This window comes from Dromaius novaehollandiae, chromosome 20 (genome assembly GCF_036370855.1).
Source record: "Dromaius novaehollandiae isolate bDroNov1 chromosome 20, bDroNov1.hap1, whole genome shotgun sequence".
NCBI lineage: Eukaryota > Metazoa > Chordata > Aves > Casuariiformes > Dromaiidae > Dromaius > Dromaius novaehollandiae.
This window is the reverse complement of record NC_088117.1, coordinates 3,211,324-3,237,627: the sequence shown is the minus strand read 5'-3', so window position 1 is coordinate 3,237,627 and position 26,304 is coordinate 3,211,324. Positions and strand designations below refer to the sequence as shown.

The following is a 26,304-nucleotide window of genomic DNA, read 5'->3' as shown; positions in this document are numbered from 1 at the left end:
TTCATATGGGAAACAGCCTTCTTTGATCTGGACTATTAACACTGCAAATATGCGAAGAAGCTGCTGCCACACCTCTCCAACAGTCGGTTCCTGGTCTCCCAGCCCTACTATTAAGATGCAGTCCGCCTGCCTGATGCAGCGTTGAGTCCACGGAGTCAGGGTGCTGTCTGCCTGGTAGAGCACAATACGGTGAATATCCTCCTGCTGTCCCAGCCAGCTAGTCAGTCGGTATTCATGGATACTGGGAACAGGAAAAGAAAAAAGAAGAAAAAAAAAAAAAGCGTTTTATATTGCAGCTCCTGCCAAAGTGAAGGGGTGAATCCAACAGGGAAATCTTAGAGGTCAAACACAAGACCTGGAGGGCAAAGACTTGCATCTCTCCCTCATTCACTGCCATCCCCACATCCAGCATGTCTGTCCCACAGTATCTTGAATTTGACAATTTTTAAAAATCAGTTTCCCACAGATGTAAATAAGCTGTTCCTTTATCCTCTGCTAAAAACCCAGCTGTTTTGCTACAGTCAACTCTGTGTGTAGAATAAAACAAGCTGTAAGATAAACAGAAGCCAGGCAACTTTCTCCCATTCCCCTTCATTACTTTATTCTGCAAGCCTGGTATGAAGTACAAATCCAGTCGCTCTCAACATACGGACAGACTCCACGCAAATCTAACATTACGGTTCTTTTCTTGAGCTCTCCTCCTTCATTTTTGCTGTCTTGCAGGATGATTTCAGAGTTACTAAATTAGTCAGTACTGGGTTGCAGACACTGACCACTTCAGACAGCCACGAGGTACTCTGACTGGAGAGTTTGGGGGCGTGCGGTAAGAAACTCGGAAGTTTGACCGTGTGTGCATGCTTAGGGAGAAGGGGACCAGAACCTGGCTCAAGGAGAGACAGGAATATTCATGAAGTATGAATTAGGATCTAAAGTTCCAGAAACTTTGTGATTTGTCCAAGATCTTAACAGGCAAGATCTTCCTTCTCTCATCAGGCTTTACAAATAGCACCGTTTTCATGCTCTTGGGAGTCAAGGGAAGGCACTCCTGTGAGCTACCAGACCAATGGCATTTGCAAGACTCCAGAGCCAAGGCACACACAGCAGGCCATTATTGAAGAGCCTTTAAAAAAACCCTACTACTTTACAAGCAACTTCAGCTATAGTTCTGTATTCAGGTGGACAGATAAGCTGAGTACAGATATTCAGTACATCATAAGGGAAACAGTTATATGTGCTTGAAGCTACATGAAAGCTACATGAAAGCAAGCTACATGAAAGCAAGACTTAGCCCATTTGTCACTGGTAAGTCTAAGAAATTTCTCCCATCTGCCCACGTTTCCAGGCTCATGCATTCTTTATTCTTCCACTGTTGCTCCTCCATTAAATACTTGCACAAAGAGGAAAGAGGGTGCAGTGCTGCCTAACTTAAAAATTTCCATGACATCTCTAAGAATGAATACATAATGCCCACTTGGACAAATTCAGCTTCTCTAATTGCACAAGTGAAAAAGTGAGTATGATTAAAAAACAAAAAGCAAAAAAAAACAGGCACTTGAACTAAACATTCTTGAAGTATCAGTCTCAAACACCTTAATCAGAGAGCGCAATAAGTATTAGAAAGTAGGGTTTCATTCCCAAACACTCTATATTGGAAAGACCAGCATAGTATCTTTCTGTGTCTTTCTGTAAGTAGTAATGAAGGAAGGCACGTACCTATCCAGCGCCGCAGAACCAAGCCGCTGTTTGATGTTATCACTTGTGAGCAGCAACGCAGGACCTAGAAGAACAAAAAGTTGCCCATATGTGAACACCTGCCATTCAGATCTTGACAAGTTATATCAAGAAAATGCAGTTATACCACTGTAACAATGCATAAGTGCACTGACTAGAGTTATCTTCGAGGAGAGGGATGGCACACAGTCCAAATAAAGATTTTCCTACTTACCTGCAATAGTATCTTCCCATTCTGCATCTTCCCAGAGTCCTGCTAACGCATTAGTCCCAGCCTACAAGCTCTCTTTTGCCGCATTCCTTCATCTCACATAGGATGAGTTTCTACTGCAGCTAAATTTTTGTGCCCCAAACAGAATATTCAGCATATCACATACCTTTTCTGCCCATAGAGAACTTAGCAATCTAGCTTCAATGTAACAAGCAAACCCCCCTATTTCTTTGACCTACTGAAACACATTTGTTCAACCTGCACTGAGATAACTCCACAGATGAATCCTGAAGCTCTCTAGCAGCACTACTTCTTATTCAACACCCCAGCAGCTTACCAGCCCCCAAGTACAAAAAGACTCCCAAATCTGTAGGACACAGTCCAACTCACAGTACTTCCACTATGGAGTCAAACTTTCACACCTATCTGCCACAGAACATGACAAACAGCTTCTTGCAGACATTTTAGTCCATTCTTTTTAGCAAGTCTGGTTTTACCAGCAGCAATAGATGCCATATGTGGTGGAGGCTGCAGAACAACTGCAGCTATATACAAAAAGCAAAGAAAAGAAACTTAAGGAATTGATCTCATGCCAAAAGAAAAGATTGTGTCTCATATTGAGAGAGAACCTCACATTTACAAACCTAAAATAACAGTTTCCTTGTATTAATGCTTGCCCAATGTCATAGTCCATTTTTTCATTAATACAAGAACCAAAAATCATGTATGAAATAACAAAACAATTTATCATATGTGGTCTCTTAAGGCATTAAAAAAAGAACAGCACAGCCTAATGTATTTAGAAGCCATAAAACAAAGAAGCCATGAATGAATAGCATGATAAAAGGTCACAATTTTACCCTTACATGCTCAAAAAGAAAGAAAAAAAAAAATCAAATACAGTACCTAGAGCTGTCCACCCTGACCCTCCGGGTCAACCATGTTTCCCCCATAATGCTCGATTCCTCCTGCCAAGAGCACACTCTGATTTAACATATTTGAGTGTTAGGCCTGGCCAGAACTTAAAATTTTGACTTTTACTCTTGTATTTTCAAGCAACCACATAATGTTTACTCTTCATTTGTTACACTGGTAATGAAAGAGGAGCAAACAAAAATGGACAAAAACAGCCCACAAGTATAGAGACTAAGCCAAGAAGATTTCAATGCAAAAAAGTAAAGCCGGTAAGAAAGCATGGAAAGCAGGAGGACTTGAGAGTAGATAGTAATTTCCTCATGCTCAGATAAAGTCTATGGCAATTGATTTTCTGACAGTTGAGTTCTATGAAAGCAAGAGACCCAAAAGAGAGGCAATTAATTGCTAAGCATTTCCTTCAACAGCAGTACCAGTTTCACCTGCCCCTCACTGCTGCATCTGCACCACTCTTCTCTATGTGCTGGTAGCACACTTTGCAGGGAACTGACCCAGGTTTTGGGGAGTTTTACCATATGATTTTTAACATGAGTTGGTTCTCTGATCTGGTTCGCCTTTCAGCCTCACAAACAGCTGGGCTGATACAGCTTTGGATGGGGCAGTGGAACCGAGAGAGGTTTCCCAGAAGAAACGCTTGTGACGTTGCATACGATCAAGACAGTATGGGAGAAAGGGCAGGTAAATTTTGAAAAAGCATTCAGCACCAGAGTTGCCATTTGTGTTCATTAATGTGTCAAAGCTCTCAACAAAATAGAAGTGATATCTAGACCAAATATTCTTCCAGGATATGCGACTTGCAAAGCTTTATGACAGTGGTGGAAGTTTAGTAGGCAAAGGCAAGCAGCCAGAAATGTAAAATGAGTTAAGGAAATAAAATAAAAATGTACAATGAGAGATGCTAATGACAAGGAGGGAACACAGTGCTCCACCTTCGCATTTATTTGCCTGCTGCCTCCCAGCACCTGATCACTAAGATACAAGAACTTCACCAGAGGAGCGTAGGCAGCACCTCACTGATGTGTCACACTAAGGGCACGTGTCCTAAGGGGAAACCATTAAACATGAGCAAACCAGCCACATGAACTAACCAACCAGAATACCTTTTACACAACACCAGGGCAGATTTTGTAGAGCTGGGGTGTGTCTTTACATCAGTCAGGACAACAGCTGCCTCACGCATAGACCCCACTCTTCAATGGGGACAACCTCTCCCCATCAAGCATCGGTAGAACCTGAAAAGACTTCTGATTTTCAAAATCATATCCACTCATCTTACTTTTCTCTTTGGAAAGAGAAGCAGTCTCCACACACAATATAAACGAGCATGTACAGGTAGGCACACCAATATGCAAGTTTTGGAGATGCCTGCTCGGCAGCCCCTCTCCCCAGCAGTCGTGCGGGACCAAGTCTCACAGCCCGTTATTCAGAGCACCAGCACAGAGCATGAGGATGCTTCCAATTGAATCCACTCTGCTTTGCTTCAGAAATAACAGCCATCTGCTCTACTCATCCTATTTCCAGCAAGCACCCAATTAACCAACCATTAAATAACCCTCCCTTTCATTAATGTGATCAAGAACACCAACATATGCGTTCCCAAGCATGTAAACCAGAATGACCGAGAGTGTTATTTAAACTCAACTGCTGAGAGCAATGAATAATAAAATCATTCTCAAGTACATACCCTTCATACAGCCATACTGGTCAGCAAGAACGTCCAAGATGATGCGTTACTGCATCCTGAACACATATCAGCATCTGGTGACGCTCTCTCTACACCTAAGACCAGCCTCACAAGCAATCTGTAGTTTAAATTAGCACACTGAAAACGCCTTTGCATCCTCCACCCACTGCCTGCAGTGACTACTCTGTTTTGGCTCTTTGACTACTCAAAGCTAAGGACATAAGAAAGGTTATATGAGGTAACACTGAATATTTATCTAGCCCAATATAGCCTCTGACTGTGACCAACAGCAGATGCCTAGACAAGAGTATTGGAGCAAGTGAAACCACAACAGTCTCCAAGCTTCCAGCAATTTGCAGTTCACGAATTTCTCAAGCCAGAGGTGGTGACTTTTACAAGCCCAATAATAGATGGATTTTTCTTTCTCCAAATCCACTGGGATTCAGAATCCCAGCTTTTAGGCACTTTAACACACCGATAAGAAGACAAGGCATGGCAGTGGTCTAATGCATCCCCATGCACAAATGATCATGAGCTGCTGTTACCATTTGCTGGGAAATCTCGTGAAGCATCTAAATGGGAACCCCAAACTCCTCCGTTTTGCAAGACAGAACTACAAATCTGTGAAAGAGATTTATCACAGTAAAAGTAGTTAACTGGACTTCATCAAATCAGAACATTCATTTGGCCTAACAGAACTCTACAAAATTCTGTATTGAGACAGAACTGCTAAAAAGGGTTTGATGTCCCAGTGTCAGAAGATGTTGCCCAGCAAAACACATACACCTCGTTGTGCCAGGCTCCAGGTACCACAGTCATTTCACCAAAGAAAACACTTAAGATTTAAATCTAATTTGTGTGTAAAGAAGGGAAATTCAGGCAGACTTGCACATTAAAAATCCCAATAAATTATTATTAGGGGTATTTCAGTGAGATTTCAAATACATTACATATTTTTAGAAACTAAAAGAAAGTTTATTTTTTTGAAGAGCAGAAAGGCAGGATAGAGACACACGTGGTGTTAGAATCCTTCTCTAGTTTGAGATTTCTCTTATCTGCTGTTCATTGGCCTGGTTAACCTAACCTGTCATTTCACACAGCAAAAAAACTTGCTGATTTTCCCTCCAGTTCAGGAGTGGAAAATGCTGTCCCTGCTTTTTTAAAGTTCTATATTCCAAGTCCTCTTCCTTTGGAGGCCCAAAGACCAAGACTCAAATAAAGGGCTTTTTATGCTGAAGCACACATGCAAACTGAATAAGAAAGCACTGAAGATGTCTCTGATTCACTATTACCTGCCAGACTCTCCTGCTCACTCCTCAATACTCAGACCATATTTTACAATCATACCTTTCTCACGATGAAGACAGGTTCATGTTGAGTTATTTCTCTCCATTATCAAGTAACTGCTCTGCAGTCCAGCTTTTGAACAGAACAGACTCCATGGAAACATGAACATCCTTTTGGATTTAATTAGGGTACAATCACAGAGTCCAGAAACGACATCTGAATTGAAGCATTATCACAAACCGCAGACACCAAATCTCAAAGAAACCAGAGCAATTTGGCGGAGTAAGGCTGGGTGAAAACGGCTGGGGCAGTACAGCACACGGTGTTCCCTGCACACAGAACGCAAGCTCAACCTGCCCACAACCAAGCAAACCGATAAACCCTGTTCTGACAGCATCAGTTAAGAAAGAAACTATTTTGCTACTTCTGTCTCCCAGAATCCAGAGATTTGGGATGATTTGAGAATTGCTATGCATTGTGGTCCAAGCCAGAATTCGTTCAGGCAAGCTGTTTCCAGAATACAACCATTCCCCCAAAAACCCATTCGATAAAATGGTCTTGACCCTGTAATTTTTTTTGGACAGTCAATCCTCAAATTAGGTTCCTAATCCTTCCTTCAGGTGACCTGCTGCTCACTACCCAATACCATTCGGGGGAAGATAGTAACTATTACCACCAGGGAAGCTGTTTAAAGGCAGCCTAAACTCCAGACTAAGCTCATCTGACTGCCTCATTACAGGCAAAAGTATTGAAAAGAGTAAGAGATTCTGAATTACTTCCAGGCTCTTGTGGACTGTCTATATTAATTCATGGTGTCATGAAACCCCTGCTCTAAGACTGAGATGTTCTGTTTGTCATTATTATTGTAGTCCTTTAATAAGATGGAAACAGTTTAAAGCTAAATAAAATAAAATAAAATAAACCACCCTGTTAAACAGCTTTACTTGCAACCAGCTTGAACTCACAGCACTGGTAGCACCCTTCTAATGCCAGTCTTGGGAAAAAAAACAAAAAACCAAAACAAAACAAAAATGAAACTACTCATCTAATTTTGCAGCATGTTTTTTTTTACGACTTCATTATGGCTCTTGCAATCATCTCAGTATTTTTGTGTTTTGTCCTAGTTTCTTCTACCCTCTTGTCCTCAATCTGCTTGGATTTTAAGTTCTTTGAGGAAAACAATACGTTTCTGCTCTTACAGTATGGGCTGCCTCATGCAGTCAGGGGACAGTCTGCAGCAAGGGGAATCTCGGCACCACTGCAACATTCATCTAATTTGATATTAACAGGAGGAGTAAGGAATTTTCTAAAACAATATATAAGGTGCACTAGAGAGCTAAAACAACTGTTTCCACCCCATACAAACTCATACCTACCATGCTACCCTGCTCTGCTCAGGAACATACTTTCAAGCTCAGACCAATGAAACAATATAGACCAAGCCTTGAGTCAAGAAACACAGAGAATAAACAACAAGAGAGAAAGGACAAACAACAACAAAAACATACTGAATAGCAGCAAGTCTACACAGAGAAACCTCTTGCTCTCAAAATTACTAACATATGCACTGAAACAGATATCCTTAGGAGAAAGATGTTCAATTAAGACTTTCCAAGTATATACTTAAAGGAAAAAAACAAACAAGCCAACAACCCCTTCTCACCATTTCCATAAAGCTTAAGGTCCAATCATAGTTCACACTAAAAACCCAAATGCTAGTTGTCAGGTTGCAGAGGCATGAAGCTCCAACACAACAGCTGCTCACTGAAGACCTAATACAAGTCTTTTCACATATTGTTTTAATTTTCCCATATGTAAAATGAATACAGTTCTAACTGGCCAAGTGAATACCAAGACAGTCTAAAAGTAAACTGAAACTGTGCTTCACAGCACTGAATTTACTATTCATTTCATTTTTTGACAGGAGAAGTAGGAAGAAGATCCTTCCAAAAACCAACCCCTTTTCACATAGCAAAGCACCATCTGGCGTATCACGCAGACCCCTTTGCCATGCACCGATAAAGAATATCCAAACAATTTATAGTCTTAGCATAAAGAAGAAAACAAAATCTACAAAAAATAGAGAGGATGCTGCTACTGCTAAAAAATAGAATATAGGCTGCATGGAAAAAAAAAAAACCACGCAACTATACAGCATTTAAACACAAACAGTAGGCCATCAGCAGATGGTTAACCATCGTTCCCAAGCATTGCAGGGCTGAACAAACAATAGACTGACCTGATGAAGAGAGCTATCAAGGCCAGTGAGCTAAGAACTTGGTCTACCAGCTGTGTTTTGAACCATATGGCTAGATGTGTTTTCACACAACGCTTTCCTCTTCCCACTGCAGCCGTCTGCTCCATTTTTGCAAGAACTTCAGATGCCAAGGTTGTATAGTACCATCCATAGCTGCCAAGTACTACACAGTTGTCAATTTAGAAGCAGACAAGAGACGGGTGAACAAGGAAAGGCCACGTGATCAAAACAAAACCCAGAGTTTGTTACAGGGTGCTTTCGACTAGACAAGATATTTTTATTATGAATAGCCCTTTCACAGACTAAAATTTTGTTTGTTTTACAGTGTTTCATGCTGTCACATGTCTTAACAAGCCAGCAACAATCCATAATAAGTACCCACTAGCAATATAGCTAAGGCTAAAATCTATGTTCTGTTATGAACTTAATTTTTCAGCCATCTCTCTCAAAATAATAAGTATCTTAAAATGTGCAGAAATTCATAGTCACTGTGACAAATCACCAAAAGCTGCATTTACATTTCAAAAGGTGAAAGAGTCCGAATGAATCTGTCAACTTCATATTTTAGCTCTTAACATTTCATAGCTAGTATAAGTTCAGATGTTAGCTGAGTGGATTTCAAAGCTCCTTGTATTACAAAAAAAATTTTTATAACTCTGACCGCAGTCTTGAGCCCCCCTTTCCACCTCCCCCAAATAGCTTACAGAACCTGTCCTGGGCTTTGAGCTTGTCATACAATATTCACAGTCCTCACTTTTAGAGCGGGAAGAGAAGAGCTTCAGAAACTCCACACATGACTGAAGCTTCAAGTTTTCAGGACTTAGTGTTCTCTTTTTAAGCTCAGGAGTGTAAAGAAAAGATGGTCACCGTCTGGTGGAACTCAGATACCCCAAACCTCAACACCTGGCAACTTGTCCTTCTGGTTTCAAACATCAACATTATCTTCCTACTGCTGCTCGGCCATAATTTTAAAGCATATAATATAATAATAAGTACCAGCTCTAGACACCCTTTAAGGTCAAGAAAGGTAATATCAAAAAATAGAAGTGGTCACACTACAAACATCGTATAACTTTTACTTTTCAAAATAATAAGCAGTAAGCTTATATTATATATATTAAAAATATATATTATTATTATATGAGATATATATATAAGTATTAAGCAGACTAACAATGCAAAGAACTACAGCAGATTAACTCAAGAAATCTGCCATAGTGTATGATGAGGTGAGGAGGATGTTCAGGAAGTGTCAAACTGTAGCATGGAGAATGAACTGAAGGCATGCTGAACTGAATACCTAATATAAGATAGTTTGGATTTCCAGTGCTGGCAACCAGGTTTTCCTCCACAAGCCATTTTATGATCGGATCTTATGCTTGCTGCTCACTATACTACCTCAACAAAGGACAACTGCATGAGAAATCCTTTGCTGGATCAAGCTGTACAACTGGGAAAGACTGAGAGTCTCACACCTATGTGAGATGGAATTAGACTCTCAAACAGGCACTGGGAGAACGGTGTGCTGGTGGTGGGATTTGTCCACTGAAGTGCCTGCAGTCTTAGGAGTACTGACGGCAGCCAAGGGCAGAGGCACACAACAGGTCAATCAGCTAATATTTCAGAGTCATTAAGATCGCAGAATTTATCCACTGAAATTAAATGCATGATAGGAATGGGAAGAGAGTGATTTAGAAGCAGCAAGAGAGTTATACAAGAAGAAATTATGAAAAAAGTCTGATCTTGAGCACCACTCTACAGTCCTGTCCCCCCCCCTCCAAATGCAGCAGGAATCCACCTCTAACTTATTGACAGGTACACTTGGCTAAGTTTTTTTGAAAAGATAAGAAACATTTACTTCTCTTGATGCAGTAACATATAAACAACTTCTTACCCACAGCACTGAGCGCATGCTTGAGCTCCAGAGTAAAAGCAGTAAGTGGTACCTCTTCAGACACCGGCATAATTGCTACTGTGGAGAGATTGCTGGCAGGGTTTCCGGCATCCCACTTGCTACTCGAGGTGTGTAATCCAAGAGGATAACCTGCTCAGAAGATTTAAAAAATATTGTCATTAGCCAACCCAGAAAGCTAAATGTCATTTCATTTCAGAGAGCATTGTTTTCACCTGCCAGGCAGCAAGGAAAATACCACTGAACTGGTTAATCTAAGTGTAACATCCTCAATTTAACATCAAAGGAAAGAATTCCCACATATTTCATTCATAACAGGATGAAGATCAACTTTCCGTTGCTGACAGAGCAGGTGTGGGTAAAGGTTAGGTGATGTTAAAAACATCTGAGTACAGGAACAGGTAAAATGCAATGTGCATTTACTTGACCTATTAAGAAAGGAACAAAAGGGCACTTTGAACCACTGGCACAGCTTTGAGACAGGCATTAACTTACCCCAAGAGAAGAATCATTTTAAATAACAAAACCCATCTTCATGGTCAACATATTCCAAAAATTAATATTCTTTTTTTTTTTTAATGGTATGCCTAATCAGAGAAATAAATACCTGCTCAACAAATAAAGATCCTATACAGAATGAATATCTCCACCTCTTTTCATTCCTCTCCAAGATGGGAAAATGGGGAGCTTCATAGACATGTGCCTAGTGGTATTAAAATAAACCTGGAACTTCTAAAGTAGCTGCAAAGTAGCTGTGGAAGCATCTCCAATATATTAAGGTAGACTGATTAAGCGTAGCCCAGAAAAAGAATAATGATAGGGGTGTTTTATAAGTCAATCTTTTTATTTTAATATTATCTTCTTTCTCTTTAAAAAAAGCCTTCTCATACACAACTTTACTTTGCTCCTAGCACCTATTGCCTCAACCATATGTATGTAATAAACTTAATGTCACCCAAGTTAAAAATTAACATCCTGCTCATCCATCTCATCCAGCAAAAGGCCTAAGATGTATCATTAAGATGAATTTGAGATGGACTTATGGAAGTACTTGATATGCTGTAATTGATACAAAAACTCCTTCAAAGTCTATATGCATGATCCACCGCACAGTACACTGCAGGACACAAAGAAGCATCAGATAAACTTTTCTCATATATATTCAGCAATTGTGTTATTCATTTCACATCCTCTAAAACAGTCCTACATAGAACATTAAACAGCTTTTTACTCTTCTTGGTGTTAACTCATTTAGTAAATTTACTTTGTTTCAGCCTTTGCCACACACGCGAATTTTAAAAGCCAATAAATAACAAATGGCTTGCTGTCAGACAATTCATTAAGATAAGGCAAATACAGACATATTAAGTCAGCCTATATGCAGATTCCATTCAGCATCGCTATGTGATTTAAGACTACTGTAGCTGCTATTTCTGATACTCCCTTTTGAGCTCTCTCACAATGAACTTCAAGGAAATTTCACCGCACATATGCAGCAGTACTTTTCTATCTCAGCTGCAAATTATTCCGCTCCCATACTTACTTAGCTGCTCCAGGCAAACATTTTTTGGACATTTTTTGTACAACTAAACCACCATTCTCTTGTGAGCACAGCTAAAATATTTAGGGACCAACTCTTTTTAAGTACATGCTTTCTGTTTCTGGATTTAATGATGTAAATCTAGTTCCAAGGAAGCAGCAGAATCAATGGGAATAGTCCAGGAATGACTCTTACCTCCCTGCTGAAGACTGCCAAGAATCTTCTCACCCAGCAAATGAATAAGTCTAGTCACAACCTAGCAAGGGAGAAAAGAAAAATAGAAAAGGGGAAAAAATAATTAGACAGGATGTGCTAAAAATAGTGTATCTAAATGGATACTTCCAAGCTTTTGTAAGACATTACCTTAAGTTGAATACTGAGAAGAGAGGTTTTAATAGAAAAAAAAAAAACAACCTAGTTATTATGGAAACATTTCAAATCATATTTCCAGCTCTCCTCTTTTCTCTCTCCAGTGTGCTTACACCTCTAACAAAAAGTCACTCTCATTATGCAGCAGTTGTTGCATACCTCCACTTCTAATAGATCACGGAAAGGCTCGAGTCTGTGCCAAACAAGACCTTTATTGATACAACCCGATATTCTAAAAGCCTAGCTTCTCTGAAAGCTGACCAGCTTATCTTCAATGTTAACAATCAATAATTCCCAAGCTGTGTAGCAGAAGACTACTAACTACAATACGAAGGAGTGGCAGACTTGGAAATAGGTCATTTATTCTGGAAAGGTATGCACAAGTATATCATCAAATACTGAAAAGAGGCATGAAACACATTAAGAATTAATATAGTAACCACTAGATTTTCTCCCTCAGAAAGCCACTTCAAGGTCAAAGTAGCTCTCATCTTCAGGAGGACATTACAATACATATAATATATATATTTATATATATTTGTTAGAGTTGGGGACATATCTCCAAACTCTAACAAGCTAAACAAGCAGGAGTAAATGGGTGCCTTGGATTTTGGACAAAGAGACACTCCGTTCCCAAAGCACAAGCACGTTAGGATGCATCTTTTAAACAAAAGACCATGTAATCATCAAGACAGGTCAGCATGCTCACCAGAACCATTTTATACATCCTGCTTAAAAAAAAAAAAAAAAAAAAAAAAAAAAAAAAAAAAAAAAAAAGCTCTAGACCATGCAACTCCACAGCTTTAGTAAGTACCAGTTTTTTTCCAGATGTCTGAAGGAGGAAGGGAGAAGAGCAAACAGGTAGCTTCCAACACAATGCATATTATTAATACGGCAGCAAGGAGTAAGAGCTAAGCAAAGTTGAGTGATTTATTTACAATAGCTGTAACTGCAAGTTCCTGAAGATGCCACATTGACCCACTTCTCGGCAACAGAAGATCAACTCTTAAGTTTCTGCTGTCTGCATCAATAATAGACACAATCTTCCATACCCACTTAGCAGAGAGTACGGACCTAGCAAGACTGCCGCCATCAACACGCAATGACTCACCCAGGCTAACTGCTGACTGCTAGTGACCTGTCAAGCTCAATTATTTCGGAATCTCAGAGGAGATCTGAAACGCTACAATTTGCCAGAAATGTAACAAGAGCTTTCTCCCACCTTGTCACTAGATGAACTCATTACTACTTTACAGTGCCTACATCTGCCGTCCTGGGATTCGGTTTTCCATAACTACACCCAGCTCTGTTAATTGCCTCAAGTACGGGAGGCAGGGAGGGAAGGAAGGGAATTCTTAATAAAATTATTAGACTGATTTCCCTTCCTAAGAGAGATAATCCACCTCTTGAGAGCATTCACTATATCCATCTCTCACACACTGACCTAACAACCTACCTACACACTATGATTTTACTCTAACGGTTACAGAAATATCTTTCACCAACATTTCACACTTCTGGCCCACTTTAAACACCACCTGCTAAAAATCATCTCCTGTATTTATAACTTTCTCTGCTTCACAGAGAGTTAAGGAGAGCTATAGCAAAGTTAAAGAAAATGTCCAAGGTTAATGACAGAACTAAGAATAGATCCTGCTGGTCTCATTTTCCAGTCGGCTGCTCCTATTACCAGGAAATATTATTTGTCTTGTTTGCTAAAGCAAACCTTCCAGCCTCGGTACATATAGATATGGAAAAATTATTTCCCCAGTGACTTTGTAAGACAAGCAAATTGCTAACCATAACAGGATGAGTCACTCTGTTGCAGTCATGGCAACGTAGAAAGAACATCAATTTGAGATTTTAGCTAAGAGCTGGCCTCAAATTTCCTTGGAGTTTTGTATTACATACACTAAATTTTCCTTCACAAAATGGCAACGTCTTTCTTGAGGAGCAGTCTGACCATCAGTCTTAGGGAGAAGACAATTTAAGTCTCTTGATCAACAACGGACCCAAACTTCACCGATCAACCTAAATTTGCTATTCTGTAGAGCAGCCAAGCAAGCTCTCACCAAATTCACTACAAATGGGGAGAACTCAAAACCCACAGACTCCAAAATGTTTCTGACCACTAATATAGTTTAGATAACATTTATTTGGTATCCTTGTCAGGAAGTTTTCCATGGGGACAGAGAAAGGAGGGGGAAAAAAAGGAAGAAGAAAAGTCTGAGAAACAACAAATTATTTCATCCTCCATCCAGATGCCTGTTGGGTTAATTAGAGCCTAGTTCGGTTTAAGATGACAAAAGACTTTGTCCAAGATATTTGTTCTTGTGTGAAGGACCCCATATACCACAGATCCTTTTCTAGAGGATGGAGCTAGCTGCTTGCTCCACCAAAAGGTGTCCAGCACAGCAGCAGCAGTGACCAGCTTAATGCACAAGCATGACCAGTGCAGAAGTGGACATTGCTATGCAGTCAGATTCCTCATTCTCAGAGCAACGGTGAGCTAGCACCCCCCAGACAGGAGAAAGGCAGATAACACAGGCACTGGCAGGCAGGTCCTTTGGTGCAGACATCTGAGCAGTCATTTTGCAGCCATTTATTCTTATGCAACCTATTTAAGGGCATTTTGTAGGGAAAGCACTGGGAATCAGTAGTGAGTTTGGAGGAGGTAAAATAGGGGAAAGTCAGGAAAGTCTGACAACGTTGCAGGGAAAACCTGATTGACCTGGAGGAAACCCTGCATTTTCAACGTTTCTGAGGTGCAGTGTGCTGCACAGCCCCACTATTGCTCCCTCAGTGAAGCCGAACCAGTGACTGACTTAGGTACCACACATCCAAAAGGAGACAAACTTCCACCTCCACCCCAGCCAAACGCCACTTTGCCCGAGCATGGTGCCAGAGCACAGAGCAGCTCCCAGACATCTGAAATGCAAAAGGTTCATCCCCACTGTGGCAAACATCTCCCGGGGCCAGGCCGCCTTACCAGCACAATCGGAAACATCTGGTATGTTCGCTCCTAGAGCACACTCTGGATTTTTGCAGTCTCTTCTAGCACCCACCCACCCAGACCTGCAAACACACACCCAGTCCTCCACACAAACTGATTCACAGCCCAATCTGTTGGCACCCAATCATTCAGTTTAGAGTTGAGGTTGGACCTCCATTTGAAGAAAAAGATCTGTACTGTCAAAAGTCAGCTAGTTGGAGTTCTGACTTGCTCAAGAACACTGGAAGGTTTCTAAATTAGATTAAAATTATTAACTACCTGCAAAGTAAATGCAACTATTTGACCGCTTGTACTAGAGATAGAGCCAAACATGTTTTAGTTTGTTAGGAAGCCAAATTTGTCATTCTTCATGATTATAAACCATGGTAGCAGCAAGCAGATCCCGTGCTCCCTTTCTTAACAGTTAATCCCTTCAGTCAAAGACATTAGCTAGGCGCTTCTGTTACAAGCTCCTGTGTAAATGGAGTTACACTCTTTAAATTGCTACACCTAGGTTAACCCCTCCCTGCAAGGTGCACTGTACTACCCAACGCCACTGTTTCAAGCTGTGAAATGACACAGAAAGTTCACCTTTGCAAGGCTTTGCAATCCAAACAGACACATGTACGGTCTGGCAGTGTTGCCTGGATTCTAGATACCTGCTTGGATGTATAGGTCAACTGTCAGGAAAAAAAATAAAAATTAAAAAAATTAAAAACTCCAAACAGAAAACACCCAAAAGCAAACAAAAAATGCACTCTCCTGAGCCTATAGCAAGAGACTTTTCAGGCCAGAAGGAAGAAGATCTACTTTACAGGACTAGAAAATTGGTTTGAATCATTGCAAACTGAGTATCTCCTTATATCAAAAGCTACTTGGGATTCCAGGTGTGTCAGTACCGTTCTCCAAAAGCCCCAAAAGCTCTCCTCCTCTTGCAGGCGCTACTGGACCTGTAAATAGATCACCCATCCTAGGGCAGGATGTTCAGTTGTGAGCAGAGACAAGCATTTCGCAAAGGAAGGAAAAAGATCCTCCTCCTACCTACTCACCTTTTCAGATTATCTCATCAGAACACTTTTGTTCAAGGCCAAATGGCATAAGTTGTATTTTCTCTTTCTGAAATGGCAGTAGGGCACTTCCTTCAGCACAATTGCATCTTCTCCAACTTAGCTTTTGCCTTACCACCTCATCTGCCCAGTAACACCGTGTCTTCGTGGCTGCTTCTGAAACAACTCCATCCTAACCAAGATCCACTCAAGTTATTTTAGCAGCCTCCAATGTCCCCAGCTTCCTTACAATGAACGGGGAGGGGTCTGTTTCTGCATCCGACACTGAGAAAGGCTCTGAGAAACCATCATTTTCCCCCTCTGCTTCACAAATATAAGTTTTCTCAGCAGAACCTGCAGCCCGTGCACTGCAGGGCAAGGACTAAACTTCACATTCCCGAGCGCTCTACATTTGCCTATGTCAAGATGGCTTATTTCAGTTTTGAAAACAAGCTTCCTTCAGTGAAGAGACCACACAGCATTACAACATGGTGTCACCTGCTAGTGACGGTACCAAGTGCCCAGCTGAGTACTCCATCCGCCTCACATATTCGGTACTGTCCTGAGCAGCGCCCCTTGCTCCACAGCTACTATCATTCCCACACTTGAGTGGCTCTGATTACACCGGTGCTGTTTCCTGTAATCCTCCAAAATATTTCAACCTGTTGTTTACACATAGCTAATTTTCCCAAGGCTGGATTCTAGTCAAAGCTTTTGTTTCCATTCAACTGTGAAATTTAGATTTGCTTTACAATAGGCCCTTTTAGAACAATTTTAATGAGAATTCAGTTGTAAATAAATGTGCATACAAAAGGAAGTATTTTTCTATGAATATCATGGATTGCCTGACAAATTTACAATCTCTTAATAGGAACAGATGGTACCAAACAGAGCTATTTTTCCTGTCTTAACTAACTTTCTATTAAACTGACTTAGAGAGCTCATGAGAAAACTCCCCCAAAAAATCTACATCAAGCTTCAATTTCCAAATTCACAGTCTATTACTAGTAACAATTAAATAATTTTAAAAGCACTGTATAGCACAAAATCATCTTTGTTAGAAGAGGAGAAACACAGAAAAGAATAGAAACAAAAATAAAACAATAAATTCATCAGCTCTGCTCCACGCTGCACAGGAGGCAGAAAGAAATCACACCCCGGCCATGAGCTCGTCTGATCGCATCGATCCTGTAACCCAGGTGCTTCTGAAACAGAGAAGAGCTAAAGGGAGCTAAAGCAGCCACCATTTTCCTAAGGGTATGCAAATAATTAATCATCCTGGATATCGAATAAAATTGGCCTGAATTTGTTCAGCTATTCTTTCTATGTTTGGATGAACAGCCCTTCACTGTCAGGGCAAAGGGACACGTAACCACCTCCTGCCCCTCCTGTCCCAAGGTGGGCAGATACCCACCTTGAGGGCTTTCCCCTAGAGCGGAGCTCCAGCATCTTTAGTGGCTGTAGGTATTTTAGGGGAGGAGTAAGTGGGGAGGTTGGAGCATCCAAGTGCGCTGCCCCGTGCTGTAGCACAAAGGCAAACAAATCCCAACAAACAACGGGGTTGAGTCATGCTCAACAGCTCCATGACATTTTCTTTTGCAATTCCTGAAAGGCACCACCTTGAAGACAATGGTATCTTTTACGTCTGAACTAAGGTCCAGATTTAACTGTAGGTTATTTTCAATATTTTTAAGCAGCCAAGCACCTAGGCAAGACAGCAGAGGGTCAGTCCTAGGAGGGACCACACCATCTCCTGTCAACAGTGTCTTGTTTCAGGTTTGCACAGAGGCCTGGTTTGGGAAACCCACTTTGGCCACGGTAATCGGGGAGCAAAGCTGGCATGCCAGTTTGGGTCCCATACAGCCAACCAATATACACTCCCAAAAAGCTGAACCTAGTTTTCCTTCCAAGTCTGTTCCGATCCTTTCTAGTCTCTAGGCACCATCAACTCTACCCAAAAGTCCAATATTCTTGCAGTGAACAAAATAGCTTACAGTTAAGCTAAATATTTTCACCTGCAACTTTGAAGTTGAAAAATAAGATATTTAATAGTTAAGTGCTTCTGTTTCAAATCAGCCAAACAATTGGCCACCTTTAAATTAAATATATGACAGTTTATTGACACTGAAGGTATTATAGACCTTCACATACATCTGCGATTTCATTAAAGGACGAGGAAACGGGCTTTCTACCACATGAAGATCCACTATGAATAAGCTAGTGTGGAAAGCAGGGCTGCCAAGGGTTTTCTGTTCCACACAGTAAATGAAATTGGGGTAAAATAGTTAACAACAGCCATCTTGTCTATACAAAAATCATGTAATAGGTGGTTCATTTTTATAGAGCTTGTTTCAGGACTTGAGCTTTTCCCTCCACCAACTTTCTTAAGGTTTTGGGGATGGGGAGCAGGGAGAGGGGAGGTAAATTGGATCATCAGCTTGAACAGAACCATGGTGTGACTGAAGCGCGACATGGCCTTGGACCAAGTCGGCCTGCGAAGCACGCCACCCATCACGGGATCGGGAGCCGAGCAAGGGGTCTCGCCTGAACGCTTCCAAAGGCTCGAGCGCAGCAGCGACGAACTACCTCTTAAAATGTTCATTCGCAACAATTTCTGGCACCTTTACAAATGCCATGAGGGTCCAGAGAAGAACCAAAGCTTTCTCCCAGGGGCCCTTTGAGCCTCTAAGGCTTGCGATCAACTGGGTCTTGAAGGAAAACGTCACTCCCACATCACTGCTATGACTAAGCACCCTCCTGCCCGCCTCCCGCCGGGTAGCCGCGGTCGGTGACTACGCGGCCGCCGAACGGTTTTCTCTTCCCCTTTTCACACCCACTTCTCCCACAGTGGAGGAAACCTATTTTAATGGGTCAGGAGACCAAATAACACAGAAAAAGCTAGAAGCGTGGCGTCTCCTGCCCCGCTCCGTTGCTGCCACGTCAAGCTGGAATAACGCGAGGCACAGCGCACACACAGTGCTCGAGGGAGGCGTTTGGAGAGGAGCACACACAACCGAGCTCGCTCTGTAAGGCGGACAACCCTCGGGAAGGCTCGATTCACTTCAGAAGAGCTCTGGTTAAAATATCCACAACAAAGATAGCAGGACTCGCTGCTCAAGACGGACCATGGGTCCTGAACATATTTAAAACCCAAGGGCAGACTAAGAGAATTAAAATGAAGATGCAGAAAAACTCCATATTTTCTAGCATGCTCTACTGTTAGCAGAAGGTTGTCTCACAGCTCACTTCCCCACGGCTTCTAGGCAATTTCTGAATGCAATTTCCATCAACTACCGCAGGTCTAAATTTCAAGTTACTATTCTAAAAGCAATCTCAGCTCAGCAGAGGCAAAGATAACCTATGAAATGTGATCCAAGTTATACACTGATGTTAGAACATCTCTGCAATCTGTTAACAAATTCTGGGCTCTTGCTGCTGCTCGCAACTGCTTCACGATGCCAAAAATCACAAGCTGATTCTCTGTCCTACTTTTCAGAAATGAAAGCAGCGATGAAAATAGAAAGAATCAATTCCAGTTCACTCCTGCAACTCTGAAAAGCTTCAAGCAGCACCAGAAGCGTGCACTGAGGCTGTCAGAGGAGCAAATGCTCTCTCTGGCTCAGTGCCCTGGCCACTGTGCTAGAGAGTTATGCCCCCACTGGCCCAAATCCTGCAGAGGCGAGGGAGAGGTTTTGCACTGTGGACCACCTTCAACTGGGAACATCTGTGATGCCACATCCAGAGAGCCTCAGCGTTGGGATGCTGTCCTGAAAACCTAGGAGATAGGCATTTGACTCTTTTCAGACTGAGCAGGGTCTAGAAATACCATCTCATTTCTGGGGAAGCACTCTGAAAATTAGGCTGTTACATAGCACTTGCATTACCTTCCCCTTGCTCACCCACCTGTTTTCCCCCCCCCCTGAGAATAAGAGCAGCTGTAGGGGGTCAGACCAAAAGGTCCCAGCAGACCAGTATCCTGTCTGGCAGGACCAAAGCAGATGCCCAGGGAAGAAAACCAAAAAAAATGAGGGCAAGCATATGGTGCTTGCCCAAGCATCATGAGTCCCTCGTGCAATTTTTCCAGATTGTATACCACAGCTCAAGGAGCATAGTTTCACTCGTTTCCCCCCTGTCCTTGTCAGCGAGCACCACTCATGTTTAGAATTTTGTTATTCATCAGGTAACAATTTCTTATAGTGCATTCCACAGTTAGATCCCTTTCCGGATCATCTACAAAAAAATCATGGTTGGCGAAAAGCAGGCAGCATGGAGTCTCTCCCCCAATTCCCAGAATTAAAGGGTTCTTTACTCTTGATAGGAAATAGTAAAGCTCAAGGGTAATTCAATCCCAGTAACTACATAATTCTTGGCTGTTAAAAATAGAGACCATTCAGGCTCTAGTGAGGCCTGTAAGATCACAAAAGCAATTGCCCGTTGCAGGATTCCTCTGGTTGGCTCTACATTAAGAAAACAGTTCACCTGACTCGGGGGCAAGCAACCATGTCTGAGCATTGATCACTATTCCACCAAGCTAGATTCAAGTTAACTTTACCTTCTCCATCATTAGGGGCCCGTGTGTTTGACTGGGCGCACAGCTGCTTTCCCCCAACTCCAGAAAAAAAAAATTCTGATTTGCAGAGGACTAAGAGGGAAACCCTCCATCCTTTGGTAGGAACTAGTGTACCTGCTGTCCCCTCATTATTTTATCTCTTCTGGTTGGATAGGGGAAAAAACATCATAAATTCTGAGTATAAATCATTCTAACTTCATGTATTTGAACATATTTATCATGTCTTCCCTTAACCCGTCATGCTTTTTGCCTTTATAGCTTTGCATATTCCTGAACACCAGTCCTCCTTCTTTCTAACCTCCAGACGCTCTTCAATCGGTCTGCATCTTTCTTGAAGTGTGCTGCCACAGGCCGATACTGAAGCTTCTCCAGTATCAGGAAGAATACAGAATTACTTCACTCCAGAGAGCATTTTATCATAGCTGTTCCCCCCCTCTCAACTGTACAACCTTGCTAAGCCATGTTCAGTTTTTGATGTTATATAATCCCTGGATTCCTTTTCTAGGCAACCGCTACCCAGACCAATTCTGTGTATGCAACTTATTTATTTCTAGCTCAGAAACTTCTGTGGTACGCAGCCTGAACTTTACACTTGACTTCATACTTTCTGCTTGACTTCAAACCTTCCACCTGATTGTTTTGCTCCATTACTCTCTCTCACTTCTACCCTTGTCTCCATTTGTCTGAGGGATCTAACAGTCAAGAAAAGGAAACACATGAACTTTGAGATCATATCATAAACATTTTATCTTTGGTTCTTAAGACAGTCTAAAGGCATTAACAGCACAAACCCCCAACTTAAAGTCTACCTTATACTCCTCTTTGTTTGTAATGCTTGTTCTAAAAACACCGATGGTAAAAGTTTAAGCCTTTACATTTTTGGTACCAGTTTAACACTTATCTTAGAATTTGGAAAACTCAAACAGCAGCAAATAAGAATGTGTTTTTCTAACACTCTGGTTTGAGACGCATTTCTTTAAAAAGATCCATTTTAGCATTTTGTTTCATTGCAACTAGCTAGCCAAACTATATGCAAGTCTTGAGAAAAATAATTCCTTATTCAAAAAAAGTCAGGAATTTGTGGCTGATAGACTGTCTTCTTTAGACATGGGAAGATACTTAATTGTATTACAAATATACGTTTGAATTGCACTATAAACATAACTCAAGTTCACCTTTAACTAGCAAAGATTCACACCTCTGCAGTGAGGAAAAACAATACTCTTTGGAAGAAAGGGACAAAAATCAATTCTGCCCACTGGGAGCCTGGGAAGACGGAAGGCAGAGAAAAGACAGTGAAATCAATTATTGCCCCAAACAAAAAGGCAGAATTGGAACACAGCCTTTGTGCAGATCAGTATTCGATTCAAAGCATTACTAAATATTAAAGGTTTAATGTTTACTGCTAACATTTAAAGCCATCCACTAGGTAGGGAGTAAGGCAATTTTAAATTCCACTGGGCTCATTTCCTCGCTTCCTGATCAGTCAGTGAGTGATATATAAAAGGGCAACTGAAGACAGCATGTCACCCTATCTTTAGCTACTTTGGGGGTAGTTATGTACAGAAATTGAACACTGCTACCTGTTCATAAAGCTGGTTAGGAAGCTTATTATTAATATAAATATATTCTATATACTTCTATAAATAGAGAAGACCAAAATTACAGGACTATTCAGGAGAGACTAGTGAACTATAGTGCCTAATAACCCATAACAGAAATTCAGAAACACCTTAGTAAAGAGTGATGCTTGCAGGAAAACCAGGAAGATTATTTAAGTGACATCACTTCTGAATATTTACTGCAGTGATGAAATAACACATTCTCCTAGCAGTAATACAGATAAAGCTCCCACAATTTTTGTTGTGTGAGAACACATGAATACACGTTTATATTTTCCAGTCAAAAAAGAAGAGCTGCTACGGGTCTTCAGAAAGCAAAAGAACGTTCATATTTTAATTAGTTGTATTACTTTTGCAGTCAAGTTTTTGAAAAAAAATCTGGTAAAATAAGTACGTGTCTTAGAGAACAGGAAAATAAAAAAGTAACAGCATTAAAGAGCTGCCTTTAAGGCCACTGCAATGATTTACTGCTTAGTATAATGTCCCTGATGCACTTAGGGATGAAAGAATTAAATTTCAAGTCTGTCACTTTCCAGATTTGCAGGAGAAAGGTATAATGTCAAGCAAATTAAAGAAGATAGATGACTTGATAGATTCAAGAGAACAATCCCAATCTTCAGGACACAGAGAGACATGCCAGTTGCAAAATGAGGACTGACAGCATAAAATGCAAGAAAGAGGAAAACCAACCCCCAAATATCCATGCTCTGGAAACAGAGGCACATATAACCAAGTGCTGACTTTGAGTCCTAGTGAGCAAGACAAATGAACAACATTTTTAAGTGATTTTAGAAATTAAGCTTTCATTTTTTTTTTTTTTTTTTTTTTTTTTTTTTTTTTATCAACAGCGCTAAGTGATTTCCACTTTGCTAAATATGCATGTCCTACATTTTAGCATGAACTTCTTCCAGAAATACAAAACAGCACTGCAATAAGACATGCCAAAAAAGATGAGAACCTACAGGAAGAGAAGCCGGTTAAAGTTTAGTATAGAAAGATCACTCAGACTAAGAGAGCAAAACATTATCTCAGCAAGCATTAGTCATGCAGAAACACCCCAAGGACCTGGTGGTAATGGGGAGCTTTAGCTCCTCAGGCATCTTTTGAGATTGACAGAAAACCTTTTTTAAATGTTCTTACCTGGGGGAATTTGCGTTTGATAGATGTCAGGGCTCCCTCTGGGAGTTTGGCAAGCTCTGAGTCTCTGACTGCGTGCACTGTTGTGGCTCTAGGTTGATGGGTTAACGCCTCTACCTGGGAGAGAAGAAAAAAGCCAAACTTTAAAGATTATTTTTGCAATATGATGTGAATTAAGTGTCAGGAATAAGAAACTGAACCAGACAGTCTCAGGAATTGGACTGCCATATTCCTTGCTCACAGGCTCTCAGAACGGACCGTGCTATTTTCTCCCAAGAGCTCCTATGGAGGCAGCTCACTGAAGACACATCCATTTGTGAGAAGCAGCATCTATTTAATCCAGGTCTGACAAACCTACGCTCTGTTATCTCGGACAGTCACAGGTTTTCTGCAGAACGAGAACCTATAGCACAACACTGACAGTATTACAAGAGAAAGTTTTCTTTGAGGTTTTGCAAGGTCTCGCACACAGAGCATCTCCAAGCAGCTCACCAGAAAAGCAATCACGCTGAGGCAAGCGCTGAACTCGCATATCACAACAGAAATTAGTGTTACATCTTCCAAACCATTTTTAAATGGGAAAAATCCACAAAAAGCCAACACACCACTTACATGCTGCTTTTTTTCCCCTTTTATTTTTTTTCAATGTCATCCTGAAATGCTTTCATTTTATTCTCAGAAGTTCAATACCAGCAACTTTGAAACAACCGAGAGTTCCTAAAACTAAAGACTAAACTAAAAATTAAAGAAAGGAACGAGGAGCAAATCGCCACATTCTGGCCAGAAGCAGCATTATTTTTCTTTTTTTCTTAATATATGTTTTCACGCTTACATAGCACAGATATGCATGCATGTGAAAGTATGCTCAAACCTGAACAATGTGCCCAGTCATTCCTTTTAGAAACTTTTCTTTTGATGGGTGTTTAAAGAAGAACATGATCATGCCATGAAAGCTAATAGAGAAATATTTTGCTTTACAGGGAAAACCTGATACAATACAAGCAAAGAAAGGATTCTAAATCCTACTCTGCAAAATGCAGCTGTTTCCCTAAAGCACTCTGGAATCCCCCCCACTGTATTTTCTCCAGGTCGCTGAAGCCATTCCAGGTTTTAGTTTGTTTTGAAATGCAGAAATCAAGTTCCCTGGTGAAATATCTTCACATGCTTAATGAGCTGGCCCGCCAGGTGAGATGGCGTCACTCGGAGCTCCGGCGTGAGCTGCAACGTTTAATTGCTTAGTAACAGCCTGGTGCACGGTTTTGCAAGTTTTTGCAATACGCAGTGTTTACTGGGGTTTAAATCCATACATTGTGTATTCAGAAAGAAAATGCTAGTAATTACAGCTACTGCATTGGCTAAGGTTAACACACAAACAAAACCACTGCTCATGCTTAGCAGCAACTTATGGACGCTTGGAATAAAAACGGACATCACTTTTCATTTTAGTTCTCCAGCACAAAAAGTAGTAAATAATATAGGATGGAGGGGGATTTTTAAGCATAATTTGTTCTAAAAGCCTATGGTTACAGCAAATTCCAACACGAAGTAATGCTTTCATTAGAAAACTACAGCTCAGGCAAATGAAAAGTTACCACTTTTTATATAATATATTGTGTATTGGCTAAGCTGTGCCAACTTTCCAGGCATGCAGTTCAGCCCACAGTAGAAGAAAATTAATTTAAAAATCACACAACCCTATGAGCTCACTTGCAACAAGAGTGCACACTTGGAAGGCTACCTGTGCACAAAATGCACACTCAGCCAGCCAGAACATTTAGGTCTCAAAAACCTGCTATTAGTCCATAAAGCCTGCTAATATTAACTCTTTGCAATAGCTAGTACTAAAATGGTTAAACAAACACCAACTGTTATCCATGAAAAACTGCACAGGTAAACTTAAAATAACTGTGTTTTGCAAGACCTGGCGTTTGGTTTTTTGTTCGGCTGCCGGTCATATTTTATTATATAATGACATTTTAAATTAATTATATAGATCATAACGGTAGGGGGGGGAAAGTCGTGCCATCTAACAAATTTACAAAGAAACAAGTCCCCTTTGGGATCCCCAAGTGTTTGCTTAACGCCTTCTGTTTATCTCTGTCCCCTGTTAGGAGCTTTTGATCCCAGTTTTTGGATCTATAACTTAGCTTCCTTACCTTGCAAGCAGGTTGAAAAATTTCAGCTGCTGAACTGAAGCCCGTCCTTCTCAGGCCCTCATCGCCCAAGGGACTTCAATTTGTATAAAGAAGAAAAACACTCAAACTTGTCTAATATCCTTTTCTCCTCTTTTTGCTATATGCAAGTACATAAAATTAACCGTGCTCCAAAGGGCTCGCAAGCCTTTCAGGAAAGATGAGCTTTGTAAAAAGGGAATAAAATTTTAGCTTTAGAGCAAAGCCTCAGGGATTTCTTTCTTTCATCCATTTATTTTATTTCAAATTGTGACTTTGATTGTTCTGAATGGTATCTAGTCCTGGGCAGGACACAGGTTGAGATGGAGACTTTTTTCAAGTCTCCTTTACAAGGAGCCCTTCGAATCTCCAGCGCAAGCGGCCCCTGCAACACCAACAGCATTAGGTAGCCCGGCAGTTGCAGGGAGTTTGCCAAATGCAATTCCCAAACGACTGCAGGACGTGGATCTTGTCCTACTTTTATGTAGGCAATAAGTATAAATCTTACTGTTAGCTTTGAAATTTTCATGCAAATACGCCCCGCTATTGTAACATGGGGAACATCTGGGTCCCACACACTGCACACCAGGCAACTCAGGTTCTCCTTTCCCCTCGGATATTACAATTCCCAGTGACCACGCACTACTTTTATCAGCTACCCCCTAACTATTCCTATAACTATTCCTCTTCCCTGGAGATGAGAGTTCTCATTCAATATTTGCACCATGAGTGGGATTATTCTGTCTTCACTGCATTCTCACTTTTCCCCATTCTTTACATTTCAGTTAAAAAGCCTTTTTTTTTTTTTTTTGCACTAGTTTTATGTTTTCTACATGCTGAAA

General features: G+C 41.0%; 1 protein-coding gene across 1 annotated transcript in view; it reads right to left on the bottom strand.

Annotated features, from left to right (window-relative positions):
* PNPLA7 (patatin like phospholipase domain containing 7) overlaps window positions 1–26,304 on the bottom strand; it is a 131,980-nt gene that overhangs the window by 55,603 nt on the left and 50,073 nt on the right. Inside the window, exons 20-24 of the mRNA XM_026113824.2 lie at window positions 23,295–23,408; window positions 11,751–11,811; window positions 9,998–10,147; window positions 1,714–1,777; window positions 73–241 (exon numbers count right to left, since the gene is read on the bottom strand). Coding sequence (XP_025969609.1) covers window positions 73–241; window positions 1,714–1,777; window positions 9,998–10,147; window positions 11,751–11,811; window positions 23,295–23,408 — 558 coding nt within the window. The remainder of the gene's footprint in view (window positions 1–72; window positions 242–1,713; window positions 1,778–9,997; window positions 10,148–11,750; window positions 11,812–23,294; window positions 23,409–26,304) is intronic.